Source organism: Conger conger, chromosome 8 (genome assembly GCF_963514075.1).
Source record: "Conger conger chromosome 8, fConCon1.1, whole genome shotgun sequence".
In the NCBI taxonomy this organism is placed as follows: domain Eukaryota; kingdom Metazoa; phylum Chordata; class Actinopteri; order Anguilliformes; family Congridae; genus Conger; species Conger conger.
In genome coordinates, this window is record NC_083767.1 from 55,298,675 (window position 1) to 55,321,318 (window position 22,644).

At 42.3% G+C, this 22,644-nt stretch overlaps 3 protein-coding genes across 4 annotated transcripts in view; 1 reads left to right on the forward strand and 2 right to left on the reverse strand.

Annotated features, from left to right (window-relative positions):
* fbxl13 (F-box and leucine-rich repeat protein 13) overlaps positions 1-6,091 on the reverse strand; it is a 47,028-nt gene extending 40,937 nt beyond the window's left edge. The window contains exons 1-6 of the mRNA XM_061250705.1: positions 6,017-6,091; positions 5,626-5,729; positions 3,590-3,629; positions 1,888-1,955; positions 1,252-1,406; positions 426-535 (exon numbers count right to left, since the gene is read on the reverse strand). Coding sequence (XP_061106689.1) covers positions 426-535; positions 1,252-1,406; positions 1,888-1,955; positions 3,590-3,629; positions 5,626-5,729; positions 6,017-6,091 — 552 coding nt within the window. The remainder of the gene's footprint in view (positions 1-425; positions 536-1,251; positions 1,407-1,887; positions 1,956-3,589; positions 3,630-5,625; positions 5,730-6,016) is intronic.
* A 523-nt stretch (positions 6,092-6,614) lies between these two features.
* armc10 (armadillo repeat containing 10) lies at positions 6,615-10,551 on the forward strand. Its single transcript, XM_061251529.1, has 6 exons — positions 6,615-7,066; positions 7,628-7,773; positions 7,980-8,114; positions 8,276-8,452; positions 8,992-9,063; positions 9,645-10,551. The coding sequence occupies exons 1-6, from the start codon at positions 6,787-6,789 to the stop codon at positions 9,894-9,896; spliced, it is 1,062 nt and encodes a 353-aa protein (XP_061107513.1). The 5' UTR covers positions 6,615-6,786; the 3' UTR covers positions 9,897-10,551.
* A 288-nt stretch (positions 10,552-10,839) lies between these two features.
* Positions 10,840-22,644, reverse strand: napepld (N-acyl phosphatidylethanolamine phospholipase D). Of its 2 annotated transcripts, none has more exons than XM_061251525.1 (5): positions 22,490-22,644; positions 16,494-16,827; positions 14,776-15,422; positions 14,452-14,566; positions 10,840-12,539 (listed from the first exon to the last, which is right to left on the reverse strand). In XM_061251525.1, the coding sequence occupies exons 2-5, from the start codon at positions 16,803-16,805 to the stop codon at positions 12,417-12,419; spliced, it is 1,197 nt and encodes a 398-aa protein (XP_061107509.1). In that variant the 5' UTR covers positions 16,806-16,827; positions 22,490-22,644; the 3' UTR covers positions 10,840-12,416. The 2 variants fall into 2 exon arrangements, with proteins under 2 accessions (XP_061107509.1, XP_061107508.1); XM_061251524.1 differs by lacking the exon at positions 22,490-22,644 and adding an exon at positions 19,966-20,110.

The following is a 22,644-nucleotide window of genomic DNA, read 5'->3' on the forward strand; positions in this document are numbered from 1 at the left end:
TCTAAAAATTGCATAATTGTAGGAATTATTAGGGTAAAACTGCATAAAACTGTTCATATGGCCTGTTTTCCAATGTGTATTGTACTATATATCAGCTTTCCTTATCAAAAATACAGATGAATTGTTATGTCAGCTTCATCCTTTTGAGTTCAAGGCGGCAAAATGACTTCCATTCTAGAAAAGGCTCTGACTCCGGATTTGGCTGTATTCAGTCTGCTACTTGATATTCAACGTTCTTCATACAATCTATTAACGGAAAATGGGGTGACTCACATAATTACTCGCTCGCAGTGCAACAGTACCGTCCCAGAATTATCTGGGTATGAGAATAACTGAATGAGACTCTCTGCATCTTTGCCTTTTTGTTGTCGAATGTGTACTGTACTGTATGTCCTCTGCCATTAAGTGAAAAGGCACAGAGCTACCTCAAAGTACTCCCTGGTCTTTTTGGCGTCCTGAGCGACATGTTGCCAGGCTCGAAGAACAATCCGACAGAGGACTGCATTCCAGACCCCCTGAATTTTCTTTACTGCGTCTGGAAAAATAACACATAGTTTACCAGGAGAGTCTTGAAAAAGTCTAAATTACACAATAAATTCTAGAATATTAATGATTAACATTTGAAACAGTGCCATGCAGTTGCACTGTAGTTTTTACAGGGGCTATATTTTTATTTTCTTTGTTATTTACATTTTCCCCTGGTCTTGTGGTGTTCAGACAACATCAATGGAGACTTGGTCAGTAACATACAGCAGAGAACCTGCTATGTTTCATAGCTGTTATGACCTTTAGGTCTTCAGGGCTTAATTGCATTCCAGAATAGCTCTCTAGGAGCCCAACGCACAATCTGCACATCAACATGAATTCCTATCCCAGTAACACAACTTCATACAATTGTCAGTATAAATGGGTGGTAAATTGTAAGATTATACTTTGAGGAACATGATATCACATAACCAAACAATATCCCACTTTAAAAAAAAAAAAAAAAGCACAGCTAATTCCTTAAATGTATGAATTAAATAAATTTGTTCAGCAATCTGATGCAATGGACACATCTGGAGAACTGGCTACCACATGATATCTGGCAACGGTCTCTCCCCGCGCTGGAGGATGGCAGGTTGAGGGAAATAAATCTGTAGGTTGAAGTAATTTCCCCCTCGTCAGAAAACAACAGTGTATTTTCCCACAGCTTCAAAGGGGCCAGCGCTGGCGGCGTTAGCGCGTTAGCGGCTGATGGAAGGGACCCACCGTGCTGTCTCCGCGTGCGCATCTGCAGCCAGGCCCGCCAGCGACGCAGGGCCAGTCTCTGCCGCGTCTCCTCGTACAGGTCCTCCGCAGTCCTCATCTTCAGCACCAGCTCCGCCGCCTCCTTCCTCCTCCTCAAAATGAACTTTACCCAAGCCCTGCGTACACGGTGGGTGGGGGGGGGGGGGGGGGGGGGGGGGGGCGTCATTAATTAATTACGCCGAGAGAGCGCGGCTATTCAGGAGCGGGAGAGAGACACAAAAGCCCTCTCAGTCAACGTGACACTGATATCAAACACGTGGCAACCGCTGACCCGACTGGACCATATGCCCACTCTGACCTACATTTATTAACTGGAAACACAATAATGCAAGCTCCATATGCAGGCAGGTGTGCTCGCACGTGCACACACGCACACACACCTGCGTGCAAACACACACTCACACACACACACACACACATAATTTTACTTTTTGTTACCCATTCACCCCTTTCAGTGTATATGATATTCTACAAATATGCAGAAAATAGTAATGGAATAATCTGAATAAAATCAGTCACAGATAATTAAACCCATTTCCCATTTTATTAGCATTGAGCTTCATTGATTCAGACATGTGTGGGGAATGAAGCACTCACTTAAAGCACATTTTTGTCAAGCTTTTTCGGTAACATGTGTATGCCTTCTCAAGCAGGTGTGAAAGAGCCTGGGAGAAGGAAACGCACAATATTTATGTTCATGAAAAAGGACGACCTATCGGTGGCCTCTCAGGGTAGTCACAACATCCTGTTGTTCACTACAGACTTTCCACAGTTGAGTAGCTTTCATTTAGCTTTACCACTGTAGGACTCAAAGCTGTTTTTTTTTTTAAAGATGCATTTGCACTACAATGAGAGCAATGGATATTTTATGTACAGAGCAACACAAAAGCATTTGACAAAGAAAAGAATATCACATACTATGTGTCATTTTTGTCACCTGCAAGAAGCAACACATCCATAATTCTCTTACGACCGACAGTTTTGGATCCACTGCCTCGTTTAAAGAGTATGACACACATCGCATCGCTAAATATTATAGAGTTTAAAAAGGGACTTAACCATGCTGTCATCCATGTTTCCAAAGAACCCCGGTGCTATGTTTCCCTCCACCGCCGCCAAAGTAATTTCTTCCACAGCTTTTATAATTGAGTTCCTGCAAACAAAAAAATTTGGACTGAGTTGGAGCACAAGATATGATGTGAAGACCAGGCCATCTAACCCGTCTAGCTGCAGGAATACGATAAAGACTGTATCTGCCTTTAAATGACTGAAATGAGGTCCAGTAATGTGTCCTAAAATACAGCCCATGTTACCAGTCATAGGACTCATTCTTATCTGTAAAAATGACATATATTGCAAAGGCATCTTGGACAGAATTTATGAAAAATGAAGGACAGGTGTTCATCACTTAAAAAGTTTAGATGCAAAGATTCTGAATGAAATTAATACCTGAAAGTAACAAACATTTTTTTTGACAAGATTAATCTCATTTTGGGATGTACTTGGTGGTTTCTCCTACGATGTGCCAATTTAAACAGCAGCCTCTCCGGGAGCAAAATCAAATCCTGGCTGAGTGACCTGGTTGACTAGGTGCCTGTGCACCAGCCAAGTAAGAGTGCTCTGGTGCAGTAACTGTGCAGATGAATTAGTTTACTGGAAAGGAGTAGAGAAGAAGCCACAGCTGGCTGCAAGCTTTTCAGAGGACACTGGTGCCCTGGAAGGGAGCCACATCAGTGGGAAAATTAGACAAACAGGATTCAGAGAAGTTTCAAAAATGGGGATGAAAATGTGTAAAAACATCCCCAGATGTTGTTTGATTTGGACAGTTTCACTGGAGAAAAGGCAATTCAAGTGCAAAACACCCACTGCCCTGATCCAATACTTCACTTGAAATCTGCAGCAATATCGCTGTTGCTAAATTAACAACAGGCCTGAGGATGTTGGTGATACAACAACATAAAGGTTTTATGGGCTTTTCAAATTGAAACATACAGCCATGATTGGGCTTTTACAGCTGTCCTTGTATAGTGACATCATCCGCAACCTGCCGTAGAACACAATTAGCAATAAAAGCAGCATGGAAAACAACCAGTCTGCCCTGTAACTTCTGTGACCATTCTGTCATGTCACCCCTCCATATGTTCCGTTCTCCATTGGAGAATCTATGTGGAGAGGGGAAACAAAGTCTGCTTTAAGTTAAAATGCAGAAAGAGAAAGAGCTTCCTTTACATCTTACTTCAGGATGAAGCTGGCATGAGTCATAGTTTGGGAATTTGACTTGACACAGGTGAGTGGGTACTGATGTACACTCGGGGACCGAGGGAAACTGCATCTCCTTACTGATCCCGGAAAATAGCCTTATAACTCAATGACCAGTGGAGAATCCAAGAGAAACTTAAAGTACCTCCTTAAACCTAATGTGCCCCTCAGTATCTTTCAGCCCACCAGATGACACCCTGAGAGCACTGTTGTTCTCATATCCCCCCCGTGCTGCAGAGAGGTAGTGCAGGAGGGGCATTTTTGGCAGAGTTGGAGATAAATGGCCCATCTCTTAAAAACAAGGCAACCATGTATTCCATGAGAATTGTGAGTTGTTGCACACCACAAGAGTTCAAGACCGGGGAACACGGCCCCTGACTCCTGGTAGGAATGTGGGTATGTTGGTTTTAGCAGCACCCGTAAGGGCCGATGTTTATAGGAATCTCAGGATGAAATAGGAGAGGGCTGCTTAGTTCACCGAAGCCTTTCATTCCTGTGATGCTAATTGATCCCAGGGCCCCTCTCTTTCCTGTGAGATTTTCATGATTCAATGACAAGAGCCTCTGCTAACATGTTCCATATGTCAGCTTTGCCCACGGAGCTCTGTACCCCTCAGTCTAAATGTACTGGATTACTGTTTACTGTGCCCTCACTCAGTAGAGTATAATGGTTCTGACAGACTGAATATTCCTTTCAGGATTGATAAAGCATTAACTAAACTACTTATGTAGTCCATTACTAGACAAGGGTAGGCATGTAAACTTCACCCCTATTTAAATACACACACATCACCTTTTCATGAAGTAAGTTGAGTTGCGGGTGTCAGTGGTGGGTAAAAAAAAAAAAAAACCCCACTTTTAATGGCTGAAATTCATGATGAAAATGAGAAAGTTGTATTGGAGTATGCCTTGTTTTAGTAGGCACCATTGACAGAATATTTGACCAGTCAGACTCTATGCTGACTTTCTGTACAAAAAAATCCCAAAGAAGGGATGTGTTAAAATGCGAACACATATAGGATATTTAACAAATCACATACTCAAATAAATCATTCAAAATATTCCCTACAGTTCAAATTGTCTGCGTATATCCTTAAAGATGACACAAAAATGAGTCCTTCGTTTCCCATAAGTAAGGCAGCAACATTGTGATGTCCTAGTTCTGTTCACGGGTGAACATGCTGCCCTCTAGTGATTATAAAATAAAACATTTCAAACAGACATTTACTCATGAATAATTAAATTAAGGTTTTCAGTAAAGAAAATTATTAAATTGCTGGGTAATGTGTAAGAAGAACAGGAACAAAATGATATCTGCTTCTCATAAATATAAGCATAGTTTATTATGACTGCATAATGCCAATGTCAATTAAGGCCTTGCCAAACTCCAAAGTTCATACCTCTGGTTCCAGTAAATATTTTCATACATGAAAAACAATGTGTGAAGAAACATAAACATATATGAATCTGAGCTCACAGATTTACACAGATTTATGCAGATTTGACTTGACTCTATGGCCCACTTTACAGATGACTTTTAAAATATTAAAATCACTGTTTCAAAAAAACCATACTCAGCCTTAAACCTTTCTCTGTGCTTTTCTTATATAAATTCTATTCTAAGGCCTTATGATTCCCAAATGCAGAATCCAATTTATAAAAAAATGATAGGTTCAAACATTTTTATGTCGAACTATGTCAGCTATGCATAGTTCATTCAAATGGTCCTTAATTAAATGGACCAATCCTCACCTTACATGCTAGAAGGCTACTATACCACTTCCATTTCTCCTGGTTTTATGGCTTGAACAAGAATTCCTCTGTACAACTCTGATGTCTTTCAAAGCTTCTTAAACATGCCTGTATATTCCGCATATGACATTAGATACAGCTGACATAATTTTCTCAGCTAGGTTTGCAGTGCTCTTTGGTAGACTTTATTTTTCATTATTTCATAACACTTATGAGTATTACATATTAATGAACTCAGAAAAGCATGTAGTATGCACACCGATTTATCCATTAGATTATGATTGGTGGAACATGATAGTTGTACCTGGTAGTACTTCAAACCTACCAGTCAATATCCACGTTCCAATTTTCCTGGATTTCCATGATTTTCATTTCCAGTAAATGTATTGTATTTTTAGGACATGGGGAACATAATCCAGCCAACAATGCCTGTTAAAATGAACAGCTCATATCAAACAGGAAAAGAAGAAACCCAATCATTTAGTTCACAATTTCATTTTGTGCTTACAATTTTTTTTTTTATTGAACACATTGACTTCATCTTAATTTTGTATTAATATAAAATTCAAAATAACTTAAATTCAATTGAAATCTCGCTCTAGCAAAAAGCTACTATCCAACTAAGCTAATTATGCAAGCACTTTAAGAGTTAAAATTGCTCGCTACTTAGCTAGCTATACATCACTAAATTAAAGCAATATTAAATAAAAACTTACCTGATAGATCTCGGGTAGAGAGTGTTTACTGATGAAGTCTCTCAGAACCTTCTCTGCATTCTGTACTGATGTCATTTTCGCCAATGTGGAAACTACCTAAATGAATGAAACAGCTGAAATATCTCTTACTCAGCACAAAAGTTGGGCACCATAAACTTATTTTGTAGTTAGCTACAGTTACTAAGTAACCAACAGGCTATACTGTACATCATGCTGGTCTGTTGAAAACAATTCCTGGAACAAAATGAACCCGCCCAATATGAATTACAGAACAACTTAAGTTAGAGGTTTGCTCGCTGCAAATACATGTTATGGTCAATTTAAAGAATACTTACAACTGTTTTTGACAGTGAGCAGCTAATCACATTTATTCCTCATAAATAACACAAAACAAAATGAACTAAAGCACATGTTCTCCGCATATTTCCACACGACTCTTCTTCACATGTTTATTATTATATACCACATTATTATTACTATTTAATATTTTCATTAATATTTTCTTAGCAATAGCTAGCTAACTGAATTCGGTAGAACTTCTGGGCAAACCAGGTGATTCACTCCGGGGTTCTCTCGTTTGGAACAACTCTGAGAAACGTTTTGTTTGTCCCATATATTCTGCATTACGGTACAGAGGCAGTGTAGCATGGCCATTAAAAACGTGAGGATTTATTTTACATTCATGGATTGCTTACAAGAAATGTATCATTATATTCGTTACTTTGCTGTTTTGTAGCTGATATTTTAATGATACGTGTTTCTAGTCCAGCATGGGAGATGATGACAGTATCATGTCCCGGCTGTTTAATACGAAGGCTCTGTTAGGGATAGTTGTTGGAGCTGGGGCTTCCTATGGCATATATAAACTTGTGGCGAGTGGGAAGAGTGATGCTAATAATGTCAAGAAATCCAAAAACGGGACGAGTGATAGTGGTCCCGAAAGGGGGGCTTCCAGCGGAGTGATTCTGCAGCCGGGGACTCTGCTGGCCAAGGTTTCTGGGCTAAATCTACTTCATCAGAGCGAGACTCGGGCCGCGAATATGCCATCAAGTAAGACCAATGAACAAACTCGTTATTAGAAATAAGTTTAAACATGTTTTATCGAAGGAGCCTGCTAGCTAGTCAAGTAGCTTTTTGGAAGCTACCGAGACTTTGAAAGTCATGAAGTGTGCCACCAATCAAGCTAGAACCTAATCTCTAGGAAAAATATATTACGTTAGCTAGCTAAATTAGCCGTACAAATGCATTGTTAACGAAGCTAACGTTGGCTACCTGCCTGCCTTTCTGTCACACCTAGGAAGTAGACTTAAGTTAGCTATCTTAGTCAAATATTACTTGTTACCCAACGCGGTAACCTTCTAATTGCCGACACCCTAGCTAGGTTTGTATGTCTGATTAATTTACTTTTCTGTGCCACAGGTTATCTTATTACCCTTTTTATGCCACAGGTTAGCGTTCAATTAACCTGTTTTGTGCCACAGATTTTCGTGAAATTAGCTAGTTAACGCTACACATTCTACGTGCAAGTATCTAATATGAATGCTTAATTAGTACATACAGATGTTGGATTTTCAAATTAATGGTGAAAGAAACAGAATGTTTAATCTCCAGGAGAGGTTTTATCTCAGTCTCCTGGAACCCTGCAACCGCATCACATGGAGATGCTCCTTACACTGCTGGAGACCAATCCCAACCCTTCTGACAGAATTCAAGTCTTGGTTACGCTAGGCAACGCTGCTGCCTTCTCCGTCAATCAGGTAGGACAGCTCTCTTAACAGCTCATCAGAGCTGTTCTGTGTTTGTAATATGAACCGTGCTGCTCTGGTATATGGGCTCTTCCTTAAAAAAAAAGAAGAAGAAGGAAATAAATCAAACTGTCATATATCTACTTCTTTCAAGGTTTAATGGTTTTGAGACTTTTGTCTTAAGGCTAATACATCTATTCCCTGTTCTCATTCGCTAGGAGATTATTTGTGAATTGGGTGGCCTTCACAAGATTGCCAGTCTGCTGTCAGATCCTGTGCCCGATACCAGAGCGCACTGTTTGAATGCTCTGAATAATTTGAGCATGAATGTTCGGAACCAAGAGCAATTGAAGGTAGGCACATGCTGCACTGTATACCTGCCCAGTGTCTTGTGTACTGTCAGACATGAGGTTTCATTCCTAAAGCAACTATCAAATATACTGTTATTTAGCATTATCCCAGTCAACATTAATGTATGTTCTTTCACTGCAGTGTGATGATTGTTGTTCTGCAGGTTTATGTGCCACAGGTTTTGGAGTTGATAGAAATGTCACCAGTGAACTCTGACCTCCAGCTGGCTTCTCTAAGACTGCTGACCAATATGTCTGTCACCAATAACCACCAACACCTGATGAAGAATTCTATTACACTATTTTTGTCTCTGCTGGTTGTAAGCAATGAAGAAATGCAGGTATGCATGAGACAGAGGTCAGATACCAGTGGACATACAGTAGATATGCTATAGTAGTGGGATGCCTTGATCAGTGTCAAGCAAATTACCTTCAATTATTCATTTAATTTATTTAGTTTTATTTTTAATCAAAACTATTGTGTGAAATATTGGTTATTCAGTGTTTCAAAAACACCTAACATTCATCACCACGGTAGAGTGACAAATGCAATATATGCGTAACCTGTAACAAAAAAAAGTTATCAACATCTCAATGTGACTATGAACCAGACTTGAAGCAACCTACAATTTTCTTCAACCAAGGTTGTTGTTATAGATGCTTGATATTAACCAAGAGCATGAATGCATTTGTATTTTAAAGTATATTGTCATTTATATGTGTATGTGCAAATGTTAATGGAAAAATCCATTGCTGCAGCTGGTATATGTGTCCTGTAGACAAGTAGCTCGCTGTGTGTGGGGGACATGGAACAGATTAAACTGATGAAGTTCTCCAAATGTGAACAAAATGTTAATGCCCGTTATCATTTTCCTTTCAGATTCAGGTTTTGAAGGTCCTTGTGAATTTGTCTGCCAATCCAGACATGATGGAGGACATTGTTCAAGCCCAGGTGAGTGGTTGTGTGAGTATTTGAACGCATTCGCGTTTGTTCTTGAACACGGTGTCCTCCTGCATTAGGAGGGCTGCATTGTGTCCAGAGGACACAGCCAGATCTCAATTCCTCACCTGCTGCTGCACCTCAGCTGTGGTTAGACTGTCGCCCGAGTGATTGATGGCTGTCTGGGCAACACTGTACGTGGCCCCCCCCCCCCCTACTTTTAGGATTAAGTTGGACCCGGAATATCTCCTGGCCAACAGACTGAACCAGAATTGCACGGCTTAGTATAGGAATAAATCTTCCGTCTTTAAACTGCCCTGATCTTTCTTCCATCAATTTATATTAGACCGCTGAACTGAAGCCGCTGTCAGTGACTGGATAATGGCGACACATATTTGGCAGACATTTGATACGCAGGCAGAACCGCAAAGTCAGGCATACGCTTGGCCGCTTCCGTACCGTGGCAGTGTGTGGTATTGTGCATTCGTGGCTCCCCCAGACTTGTTTAGCGGCGGGGGGGGTGTGTATTTGTGGCTCGGCGTTCTGGCGGCAGGATTCGCTGTGTAGCGACGGTGTTGCTGTTGCGTCCGCAGGCGCCGGCGTCCCTCGTCGTGCTGGTCGACGGCTGCACACACGCGCCGGTGCTCCTGCGGCTGCTGGCCTTCGTGGCGAACCTGCGCACCTGGACGCCGTCCGCACAGGTGGCCGACGCCCTGCGGCGCAGCAAGGACTCGCTGTACTGCGTGCTGCTGGCCCCGCCCTCCCAGCTCCACCACAGACTGCCACTGCTGCTGGCGCACCCCGACGACCAGGTCAGGACCCAGGCGGCCCGCCTCCTCGCCTAGAACGTGCCTTTTTCTTGAAACGCGAGGCCCGCCAATTTTTCGACATCCCTTCCCTCCCCCCCTCCCCCGCTCCCCCTCGAGCCTTGTAGGTGTGCAGTGCATTTTAAAGACGTGGCTACTCGGCAAAAAACCCAGCAATTTAGCTGTGACAACAGCCCACGCAGGGGTGTATTTTTGTGTTACTGAAGTGACCCCTCACCGCCCCCTTTATCCACTGCCAAATATCACAAAGCAAACAGAATGTGTCCCAAGCCCCCTCTGTTCCCACTCAGAGCTGCAGCAGTAGTTGCTGTGGTTTCCACAGCAAAGCCAGCCAGAGGGATGTACTGGTTGCGCGGGAGTGAAATGGAGAAACGCACTTGCATGCCTTCGGTTGCCGTGGCACCGGTGTGTCACAAGGACTCCCAGGAGTCCTAACTGTTCTCAGGCTGGTTTTCCTGATCAGAGATGCCAAGAGACAGCTAATGTGCAATTTTTGGATATGTCGTGTCCTCGTTGATCAGTAGAATACTAGACAATGTTAATTTTTGGTTTGTTCACCATGTTAAGTAGTTTGTCTGTTTATTTTCCACTGTTTTGTTTGGGTTAGAATGAATCGGAATAGAATGCAGAATGATTGCTTTTAAACAATAAACAATTCTGAATGTGTGAAAAAGCAGTTCTCCCATTTGTGGTGATTGCCGTAAGCTTACCCCTTCACTGTGTAACGCACTTTGAGATTGTGAAAGGCAGTCTTTAAGTGCCATCCATTATTATTCATAGAAAATGGTTTAACAATGCAAAACGTTTTCTTACTCCCGTAATGAGCTGGTGTCCACACTGAAATCTGACAAGCATGTGTGTATTTACAAATCAATTATGGGAGGCTGATGGTGAACACAAGCAGTCGGAGAAACTGATCAGGTCTTCTGAAATTTGCCTTATCGGACAGAAGCAAAAGAGCCATATCTCAAATACTTTTATTCAAATTTTCTTTTTTTTCATTTATAAAATCACACATGGCTTGGCAAGTAAAAAAGCTTAGGCTCTGTACTATGTACACAGCAAAGTGCCATCATATTTACATCATTAACTATATACATCATACACCTTGTGCAGCCTGGACATTAAATGGAAGCCAAACTGGTCATGGTGGGGTGCGGGCAAAGTGTATATACAGCAAAATTGTATTTTGCTTCATATTTATCATCCAAAGTACTGTAAAATGCAATGAATCTTCAAATAACCAAATACATATATTCACTGACTGCATTCACAACCAACGACTGCATAACAACTGAATACTGAGGCAATACTGTGGCACAAAAGAGCAGAAATCTGCACTAAAGCTAAACGTATTATTATTATTTTATATGCTGAATGTACTGCAAAAATCAATCACCCTGTCAGTTCAAGCATCATGAGTAGGGTCATGAGTTTTTCCAGCCTTGTTTCTGAGATGTATTCTACAAAATGTCCACCAGGCGTCTTACATTCTCCCAACATAAAGGCCACGAAGACGTGCATCCGGCCCTAGAGGCCAAAAGTACTGCTTGTTTTCATTCTTCCTCTCTAATGAGGACTAAACCTGGGACACCAGGGCCAGGTTCAGTCCTGACATAACATAGCAAGATGTTTATTTAAACCAAAACGGTGCCATGTGGGCGGACTGATTACTGATTCAGGCTACACCCGTGACACACCCACCAAACGAGAGCAAACGTACTTCAAAGCCTGTTGCAAAATATTGGCATCAATTGATCATTTAACTATCAGGTAGAAAATCTAAACCAACAGTATTACTAGCCGGAAGGGCCAGATTTCAGTATCCCTGTTGTAGGCTGATTAGTTACCCTAATGGAAATTGTAGTTTAGCAAACTACAAAATCTAACAACCACACTCGCTGGATAATGACAGCCATTGCAAGATATTGAAGGTTTCTATCAGCTAATGCCAAACACATCTGTGGCACACCACCAAGTAGTGAAGCAAAAATTAAAGTTATGAACCTATATTGTCAGTTAACAGAACGACATAGGCTCATTTCGAAACGAGGACTAAACCTCAACTAAAGGAAAACAACTCTCTACCTTACACATGAGGAAGTGATGTTCTTAAATCACAACAGAAAATTCACAAGGAACTCCCACATGCTAAAAGTGGGATTCAAAAGTACCGCAATTCTGTAAATCCGTATCCACAATTTAACCATTAATCAAAGACATTAGCTTTCAAAATATATTTCAATGAATCTACCCTTGTTTTTCAGGCATCAACATCAACTTGTTTTCTTTCCTACATGGGTAAGTGACTGGCATTTAAAATTAGAACTGAGAGAAGGAAGCAATTGGCATCATTCGGTTTGAGACAGCTGCTGACCATGAAATTAAATTAATTGTAATGGCACATATGAAAATTGTATTTCCTGCCACTGTTTGTATGGCTGCTCAGGATTCATCCCTAAAATTAGTACTGCGTTCAATTATTGAAATTACGGTGCCCCGCAATCACCAAGGGAAAAGATGCAGATTTGGGTCCGTTCATTCGAACACCTCAGAATTCAGCTCTCTGGATTCTCCGTGGTTCAAAACAAAGAACTTGTCTTGACTGAGTCCGTGCTTCTCCAGCGCTTCCTTCAGCCTCAAGGGAGGATCCAAGTAGGGCTGGAAAACAACAACAGCAGTGTCATTATGAACATCACACTTAAGCATTCAGCAGACACTGTAATCCAGAGAGTTATAGAGCTCACATTTTTACATGAAATGCATTTATACAGCAGGATACCATTTCCCAAAGCCATTCACAGCAAGCGTGGACATGGCAGGACCCCAGCTGGGAATCGAAACCACAACCTTTTGAGTTACAAGGACAGTACCTTTAAACTGACACCGCCACCCTAGAACAAAACGAAACAATCACGTCTGCCATCTTGTTAAAAAAAAAAATAGTTTCTCTTAATCACTTTGCTGTTTACGAAAAACACCTCGACAGCCGGTGCATTTTCTTTCAAAAAGCAACGCACTGGAACTTTGTCAGGCGCCTGTACGGATTACTGCACCTGTAAGCAGAAATTCCAGACAAAGAGCTGATCCACAAATGCCTGCTGATGGGATAATTGTCTGGATCCTGCCTGTTCAAACAGCGCAGAGCGAACGGCACTGCGAGCCCACACTTGGCAGGCCGCCGTGGGGAGAGAACACCATCAGAAGGGTTTCGGCTAGCTTCCTGGCCTCGAGGCACCGACCTCCGAAACGCGCAATAACAAACAAAGTGGGGGGAAAAAACGCTAACCGTCCCACAGGCCCACCTGCCGTCAACAACCTGACGTAGCGCTCCCAAGCGCTGGAGAACAGGAGAGGGGGCGATAAACTGCAGAGGAGAGCACAGCGGCTTGGAAAATGTGCTTCTGTCTGCATTCTCCCCATTCACAGAGCACGGGTATTTCTACGGCAGAAAATGTGAAATATCTCGTTACGCATGCAAAGCATGTCGAACAGAAAAAATTTGGAAAGTACACGGAAAGTGGCTAACAGCATTTTATCCCATAGCAGTGTCATGTGGGAAGTACTCCATATGAGATCTAGATCTTTCGCGGTTGAGAGAAGATCATATGCACTCAGCCATTGTACAGCAATGAGGAAGTCTCAGAGGATTTCTTTGGTGATTCATAAAGTGAAATTTCCAATGTACATTTGATTTAATTAACTGCAGCAAATCCCTTCCTCTAGCCTTTACAGATGACTGGCATTATAATGCTGTGCTGTATATGCTCGAATTCCACTGTGCTATTCCCATTACTCAACATGAAGCAAGGCTCATATTACCCATAAAAATGCTTCACTTGATGGTCACAAGAAATAATGACAAAATTGTCAACGAAGAGTACACATACAGTGTAATAATAAAAGTGATGAGCTGGGAGCTACAGCATTGACAAATTTACCAGATCCTTCCAGAGTTTGGCAGACCTAAATAGCAGTTATTTCCATACACAGAACAAAGATTTTCTTCATTTTGGTTACTGTATTGAAGCTGGACATCCTTCTATGCAAGTTCTAATGTCCTTAGTTAATGAGGGAGAGCGTCCACTTGTGTCCTCTGCAGTCCTGGGGTTGAAGTGCACAGGCACTGTGCCGCTGGCTCAGGTAGAGTACAGGATCCCAGCTGACTAGCGATCCGAGTTGTTGCCAAAGCATGAAGAAGCTGAGCCAGTCCCTCCCTGGGTAACACTATGTCCAGTTGCACAAACTACTCAAAATACTCGCTGACACATGCAGGATCTCATTCTATGCCAGATTACATTTTGGAATGTGGGGTGTGTTACTGACCCAAACACTGGTGTTGTAGCTGCACCTGGGAGGCCCCAAAACCATAACTTTACGACGCAGCATCTCCATTGAATGTGCAGTAAGAAAAAAACAAAGTCTAATTTTGGATCATTTTGATCTCAGATATACCAAGGAGACGTCAAACTGGGACAAGTTCTGTGAAATGACAAGTTCCGGCATGTGTGAATATATGGCGACTTTTCAAAACCAGTTTTACGCAGTCAGGCAGAATGTGCTGAAAACTCACCTCGTGAGCTAGAGCAAAGGTGCCCCAATGTATTGCTACAGACTGTTTGGCCTGAACATCAATGTGAATCCGCACTGCTTCCTCCGGGTCCACGTGCTGAGACTGCATCACATTCCTGCAGGGAAAACCAGCCTCAAGGTCAATATAAGCAGTTTAAAATTCTACATGGACAAAGCCAAGTCGCTGATGATACAAAAACAATATGAAATGATACGTGAAGAAATGGGACCCATAGACTGATACAAGATCGCACAGATTTTCTGGTGAAAAAACCAAACGAAACTCTTGAACTCTAGCCGAACTCCCGAGGCTACCTGGCCTCACCTGGGCATGTATGCCCCGATGGGAATGGCGGCCAGGTCGAAGGGCCCAAACCGCTTCCCGATCTCCTCGAAGACGGGGCAGTACCCAGTGTCCCCGGCAAAGAAGAAGCGGTTGCAGGGTCCCAGGACAGACCAGCTGCCCCAGAGCGCCCTGTTTTCGTCCAAGGGGGTGCGCTTGCACCAGTGCTGGGACGGCGTGCAGACGAAGGTGACCTCGTCGTGGCCCGGCACGCAGTTCTCCTCCCACCAGTCCAGCTCGATGACGTTCTCGCAGCCGCACCTCTGCATCCAGTCCAGCAGGCCCAGGGGCACAAACCAGCGCAGTTCCCCGCCGAAGCGCTCGTTCAGGCTGACCACCGAGCCGACGTCCAGGTGGTCGTAGTGCGTGTGGCTGATGAGCACCGCGTGGACGCGGGGCAGCTGGGCCACCGCGCAGGCCGGGTCGCGGAAGCGCTTGTAGCCCACGAACTGCAGCGGCGACGCCCGCTGGCTGAAAACGGGGTCGGTCAGCACCACCAGGTCGTCCATCTCCACCAGGACGGTGGCGTGGCCCAGCCAGGTCACCCTCAGCCCGGACCCGGTCTGGCCCACCTGCCGGGGGTTCCGCACGAAGTACGGCTCCAGCACCGGCAGCTCCCGGTCCAGCACCTGAACCACAAGTCACGTGACCACACAGACACACGGTCACATGATCGCAGGTGAGCATTTCAGACAGGAGACTGCAATCATTCACAATGCTTCCATTGTGAAGCCAAGCATACAACATAGTTGACTGAAAGTCAGCGCTGCAATCAACAATGCTTTGAGCTCGTTTCAGACATTAGGCCGTGAGAAGATTCAAGTGTAAAGCAAAACAAAGAATACTTGACCTTCCACATTCTTATAAAGTACAACTTCCCACAGCTGAGCACCGGCATTCCAATCAAGGGAGAACCAAGTTACACACAAGAGAACAAGATCACCATCCTAAACCACATACATTGAAAAGCAATCTGTTGCCAGGTTGCTGACAACAAATTTTGCCTTGCTGCCAAGTGATGGATTATATTTAAAGCTGGTTAGTTACATAACATCTGTACTAGCAGCTCAATTTACACAGTCATTTGAGGTCACACAGATCTTGGCTTCACTTTTGAACCTCAAGCAAACCTCAAGCCACAGACCATCTTGCTGGAATAAGGGTCAGCTGTGCACAACGAACACAGCTACTTTGGTAATGACAACATCTGGTGCGGACATGGCCCACACACTGAGCATAACACAACAACAAAACAAGTTTGATCAAGAGGAATGACTGAGCATTCAGATTGTTATCTTGCAAACCAGTGCATGAATCATCATATATGATGCATTGCGTTGCGTTTTGGGAAGAGAATTACAGTTGTTTAATGTGATGCCTGACAGAGAAGAAGTGGCAGCCTGTGGTATAGTGGTTAAGGTACATGACTGGGACCCACAAGGTTGGTGGTTTGATCCCCGGTGTAGCCACAATAAGATCCGCACAGCCGTTGGGCCCTTGAGCAAGGCCCTTAACCCTGCTTTGCACCTGGGGAGGATTGTTTCCTCCTTAGTCTAATCAACTGCATGTCGCTCTGGATAAGAGCGTCTCCCAAATGCCATTAATGTAATGTAAAGTACCATAAGGACTCTACCAGACAAAGGATATTACAAAGGCTACAAGGCTGAGGGCGACAGTGTCGGAGTTGGAAGCAAAGCTACCTCTTTGGAGCTTGGGACCTGGCTGTGGTCCTTATCCAGCAGAAAGAACCTGAAGAGGGTGCCATAGGAGGGGAACTTCCACGTTGACCAGGGGTTGATGAAGCGCCCGTGCTTGTCCCTTTTGGACTTGGTGACGTCCTCCTCCAGCCGGTAGTCCAGGCGGAAGCTTTTCCGCGAGGACCGGGAGGAGCTGCTTTTCCGAGACTCCTGGCTGGACCCGTCCCGAGGTCTCACCACGGCCTCCTCGCCCGTCTCGGCCTTCGGGCTGCCCCCGCCCATGAGGTTCCTCTCCTCCTCCTCCGCCTTCTCCATTGGCTGGCTAAGTGTTCTGGACCTGGATGTGACATAGCCCACAATTACTATTCTGCCTGTGTGCTGGCCTGTGCAACAGAGCAACCGTCTGCCCCCGCTTACTTTGTTCTGCTCCATTTCGGTCCACCCACCCGCCCCCCAAAAGAAAAACGCTGTATAAAAATAACCCGTTAGGCTTTTTACTAAATACAAAGGAATGTCAGAGATAATGTTAGCTCACGTCAGTCCATTAGGGGGCAATGCACCAAGAGTTTGACAGGGCTAAGAGAGTTCATTGTGACTGAATTCTGGTAATGTGTGGCTTGCTACAATAGAGTTCTGTGCACTAATCACAAGGAATGCATTTAGAAGAGGTTAAGATAAGTTGGGAAGACACCATTAGCTTTTTATAAATCACATCAATTTAATTTGTATTGTGCTTTTTTACAGAACGTGGTCACAAAGATGCTGTACAGAGTAGCAGAAACAGAACAAGACAAAACCAGCCCTAAACTCCCATATGGCAGGTACATGTCACATACAAATGTAACCACCTGACTTCTGTTGACAGTGACCTAAACAAACACCCAGTCGAGATCAATCTATGTTATCAGGATTCCAGATAGAAAAACAATCAATTTTGCAGTGATTATAGAAATTCATAAGGCACTATGTTTAGGAAACTGCATGAGACCAGTAGCCTGGCTGATTGTATTAACAGGATCTCCTCAGCTGGAGATCCTTCTCAGTGCCGTCAAAATCATTAAGGAATACTAAAATATTTTTTGTCCACATAAGATAACTTGTAAAACATGAAATGTGGTGGCAAACATGACAAATTGGTGTTATACAACTGTGAACGTGCATTACTTTGTATGGCATGCACCACTTTGTCATGCTCATATTTTACTATGAATTATGTAGACATCTGTACATATGCTATTATAACACATGGCGTATTACACATGTCCCATGCAAATCTACTATACTAATGGATTTGTTGACAATTACATTTCAGTTTGGTTTAAAGCCTGACATTTTACAGGAAAAAGATTGATGGGCTTGGTTGTTTAAAATCTTAATGTTACAGAAATGCACCCCAAGGCTACCTATATAATGGCCATTCGGATCACCTTGATGTCTCACTCTCTCTACAGTTTCAAAGAAGCGATTTCCTAATTATAGGTTTTAGAATAGTAAAGGTAATTGCAAGAACAGTCATTATTTCTTAATGGGAGGATTTCAGTTAATCTAAAATATGTGACCTGAATTATGGAAACCTCAACTCATTATTTGGAATGATTTCAAACTGCTAAATTTACCTGTGCTGTTCAATGCAATAACACACACCACCACTACTTCTTGGCAACTATTATAACTGCAATGATTATTAGTTGTGATATCAATTTTTTCCATCGTTTCCTCATTTGCATGAAAAAGCACCGCACTCTGGCAGTGGAAACCGCAGCCTATCTAAATCTGGTGGGCTGGACATTAATTTTCCTGGGGCAGTACGTCATACACAAATGTGCACTGTTGCTATGACAATATACCTGACTGCCCACACACGGAAATCCAAATGCCTACCGTACCTGTACTACAGACAGATGAGCTATGACACTGGGTTTTGTACTATGAAAGGAAAATGTAGGCCTGGTACTGTATAGCATCACAGCATTAGATCGCCCACATAAGGGCCATGGCCACCTCATAGTATCCTTGCCCACCCATTTATCTTGTCTGCAATTACTGTACATAGTCCTGCCACATTAGTTCTATTCAATACACACATATCTTAATATTTCTGGCAGCGCTGCTGCTAGATATAATGCAGAAGGCATTAATGTACAATGCAAATGTGCCACTTGTGTCTGCGGCAGGTCACAGAGAAGTCAGTGGGAGGCAGGAGCGGAAGTGTTTAGACAGGTTTTGAATATTTCTTACAGGTCATTATGGTAACACAAGAGGCCTGTGTGAAGAGATACAGTATAGAATAGTACCTTCTTCATACTAATAGGAGGAACCAATATTCAAATACACAATTACAATTGTCTCCCCGCTTCAAAGCAGATTTCAACAATGTTTGTATCACCTAAATGCAGGCTACCAAAATATATTCTGAATTCTGAGAAATAGTTTTAAAAAAATTAAATAATAATAATATATCTTGTAAAAATGTATATGTACAGTTTGCAAGGTTACCAATATGCCAATTAGTTTCATCTGATGGTCAATAAAATGCCTAGTCTTACATAATACACAGATTTGACAGCATGCAAATGTTTATTTCTTAAACCCCCTACACAATAAAACAAATAAAGTGCAGACTTGCTGTCGGTACAACATCTTGCTCAATGGTCTGAGAAACGTGCACATTTTTGAAATAAGCAGAAACCTAACCACCGTCATTAATCCAGCAGACGAACCATTGCCTACATGTACATAAATGTAAACATTTTCTTCAGACCTACTGGTACGGGCACGAAAGTCAAATATGATCCCGAATATTTATGTGCAAACAGCAGACCTGTACCTGTATTCAATACAAATCTGCTCAGTCAGAGGTGTTTCCAGACTGGCAAAGATCCAAGTAAAATGAGCTAAAGTTCAGACAGCTTCACCGTATCTGTTCCCAAGTGACAGTCGTTCGTTTCTGTGTTCTGCCGTCATCACGATTAACGGCTAAAGATGGATCTGGGGGAGGGGTGGGGGCTTGTGAATGTAACTTGTGTGTAACCAGTTCAATCAAATGGGTAAATATATTACTCGAATGAAGTACAAAACTTCCCCACCATGTACAACTCGTTGATGAAAGCTGTTTTAAGGCGTATAGTAAGCGCCAGTTGTGGATACACGAGGGGGTAAGCGATACAAAGGAGTGCCAATCGCCATCAAATGAGGTTTGATTCACATTGTTTCATTAACGAAACATTACGATAAATATAGCGAGGGAAACTGAAGAATAAATGGGAGCCGTCATCTTTTCAGTAATACATCAGCTATATGGTAACTAGAATTAATCACAGTTGTAAATGTAATATTTCTGCAAACTAATAAGAAAGACGTAGAAGAGGTACGCTCCTCCTAACATCCACATAAACGTTTTAACGACACAACATAAAAACTTGGTTCTTTACATCGCATCCGAATCTCTCCAACTTGCGATCAATGCAGTACATACCTCGAGATTTCGCGTAGCCTCGATGGAGGACCGGCTGCTTGTGTGAGTAGATCTTTGTTAGCGTGTCATTTGTAATAAAAGCACTTTAATCCCCAATAAGTTCTGGTATAGATCGCTGCACCTCCACTGGGCACCGCAGTGCTGCTTCTGGACCACTGACAAAGTAAGCAGCGAGCGTTGGTTCTGACGTAGTTCTCCAGAAACAGAAGCACGTGACTACACCTAATAAGGAAGTCCATTCAAATCTGATTTAACATAAATGCAGGAATATACATATTTTACCTGCGTTCATTTGCTATAGGATCAATGCCAGCATAGAAAGCCCTCTTACTCTCATACTCAAGCACAATAAACAATAAATCTAAACATATTGTTTAGATACTACCATTAAACTGCATACTTTCAGTTTCATGTTTAAGAAGATTTAAACCTAGTATATGCAGTATATGCCATGAAAGGCTGAACAAATCTCAAATGAATCATACTAATTGGGCTACTAAGACCGTTAAAATATTCAAATAAGGTCTAAACAAATGGCACCTCATTAAAATTGCCTCAATATCCCTTTTGGGCATGGCCATATAAGGATTGGGAAACTGAGAATCTTGAAATGGCAGCATACTTATAACACAGAGGAAAACATTCTGGCCAGTGAACCACTATATACTTTATAGATTGCAGCAAATACAGTTGTTTACAGTTAAGAATGAACTGTTAGAGGGAAATTGTCCCATGTTTTGAATAAAGTAGGATTTGAATTACTCACTAATGCTATTATGCTAAGAGATTTTAAGTCTGAGACAGAGCCCCACTGAGCTTGTAACGCACAGCTCTGTTCTTATTTCTCCTTTGCTGATTTTATTCCTCAGGTCCCGAGGCACGCTCACTGGTGCTGCAACACGGTTGATTGTTACTAAGCATGATTTGGAGAGTATGTTTCTGGGAATATTTTCTTTTAAAAATTCTAACTCAGTGTTCTAGAACTCCATTACTTACAATTACCAGTAGTGATTGTTGCATCAGCATTAGAATGTTCAGTTAAGAACATTGTAATCACATAATATCTGTGATCTTACATCTTAAAGGGGTCGCTTTGACTAAATGCATCGGCAAATTACCACATTGTAAACTGAATTACAAAATAGCCTAACCTGAATGAGCAGAGGTTGAAACTCTCAAACTCATTCAGTGTTAAATATACATGTTGTTGCACATGTACATGAAAAACCTCCCCAAAGAACATGCAAAAGTAGGTAGTATACTCTTCTTGATAAAAACCTGATTCCCTATTATCATATATTTATAGGCCTATTATAGCATACTTAGGCAAAATGGATCATGGGGTGTTCCTTCCTTCCTTTCTCCACACTCAGCCTTTCCATTTCTGCTTTTCCACATCTGCATTTCAAATCTTGCTGCCAATTAGATGCTTACAGTATAGTATAAAATAATTCGGCTCTCGAAGTCTGCCGTGTACAGTGACTTGTGATATCCTTTCACCCCTGCCCTCTGGTTGATATACCCAGTTTCTGTGCTATTATTTGGATTCTTCTATTCTTTCCCCTCCACATTCCATGCAATTATCACCCGTCAGTCATCCGTTAATTTTGCACTGCGGCAGTGGGTTCTGAAGTTCACAAAACAACCGTTTCTGTAAAATTGTAAAGCATACAGGCTATGCACGACAAAAAAACGGATTGTCTGTAGGCAACTGAAGTCTCATATTCATCCTTTAATCTCAAATTCAAAAGTCTATAACAAAGATCATTATCATGCTTTTATCTACCGTTATCGTGCTTTTGAAGGACACTGTCAGTTTATACCGTCACTATATCTGGCTGCCGCCAATAATCCTTGGCTAACCCGCTAATTTAATTGACAGGGTTATATATAGTTTCGCTTGGCAATGAAAGTATCATAAGCTCCTTCGTGGAAATTCTTTCCTTGTCATGTCTTTCAGGATAGTGGAACTCTGACAATATCCATTAAAGCACACAAATACCCCAACGTTAACAATTTTACCAAACTGAATACGTACAGAAGACGTAGGTGACATAAGAATAAGAAGATTTATTAATTTTATAATATTATAATTTATAATAATAACTTCACTTGTGCATACCTTCGCTGTGTCAAACCACATTTGAAGTAGATATAACACAACCAATAAGACCCTTTGACAGCAGCTACTTTAAACACACAAGGAAAAGATTGTCAGTACTTTGGAACCAATTGCTTACTTTGGAACCGAAGCGTCACAGGTTGATGAAGCAACCTGTAGCCATATTGGTAGGGTCACACACATTCGTGCACGTTGTACTGCTTGCATGGAAAATGCCGCGACACTCCTAAAGGTGGAGAGCTGGTGAGATTGTTTAATTAACAACCATTCAAAATGATCAACAAGTTAGCAAACGTTGGTTCGTTTGTAATTATTGAGTCAGCAACTGCTTGCTAAGCAAGCCTGTAACTTGCACAACCATAGCACTGAATTAGCCGAACATAATATTTTTTCTCAACGTACCTTGCAGTAATAACTATTGCAGCCTGTAGGTACAAGTCGCCATGTACACCTTGCGTAACGGTTACTACAGATTAAAAAATGGACACAGCTCATACGCAGCACCCACACACAAACGGAACCTCTTTGTGTCGTGCGCCCGATCCACCCCCCAGTCA

What these genes read in the sequence shown, in the direction of transcription:
- armc10 (XM_061251529.1), top strand. Translation starts at nt 6,787, where the DNA reads ATGGGAGATGATGACAGTATCATGTCCCGGCTGTTTAATACGAAGGCT. An exon ending in GGAACCAAGAGCAATTGAAG is followed by an intron (nt 8,115 to 8,275) that starts GTAGGCACATGC and finishes GTTGTTCTGCAG; the next exon opens with GTTTATGTGCCACAGGTTTT. An exon ending in AGGACATTGTTCAAGCCCAG is followed by an intron (nt 9,064 to 9,644) that starts GTGAGTGGTTGT and finishes TTGCGTCCGCAG; the next exon opens with GCGCCGGCGTCCCTCGTCGT.
- napepld (XM_061251525.1), bottom strand. Translation starts at nt 16,805, where the DNA reads ATGGAGAAGGCGGAGGAGGAGGAGAGGAACCTCATGGGCGGGGGCAGC. An exon ending in AGGTCCCAAGCTCCAAAGAG is followed by an intron (nt 15,423 to 16,493) that starts GTAGCTTTGCTT and finishes CTTGTGGTTCAG; the next exon opens with GTGCTGGACCGGGAGCTGCC. An exon ending in ATCGGGGCATACATGCCCAG is followed by an intron (nt 14,567 to 14,775) that starts GTGAGGCCAGGT and finishes TTTTCCCTGCAG; the next exon opens with GAATGTGATGCAGTCTCAGC.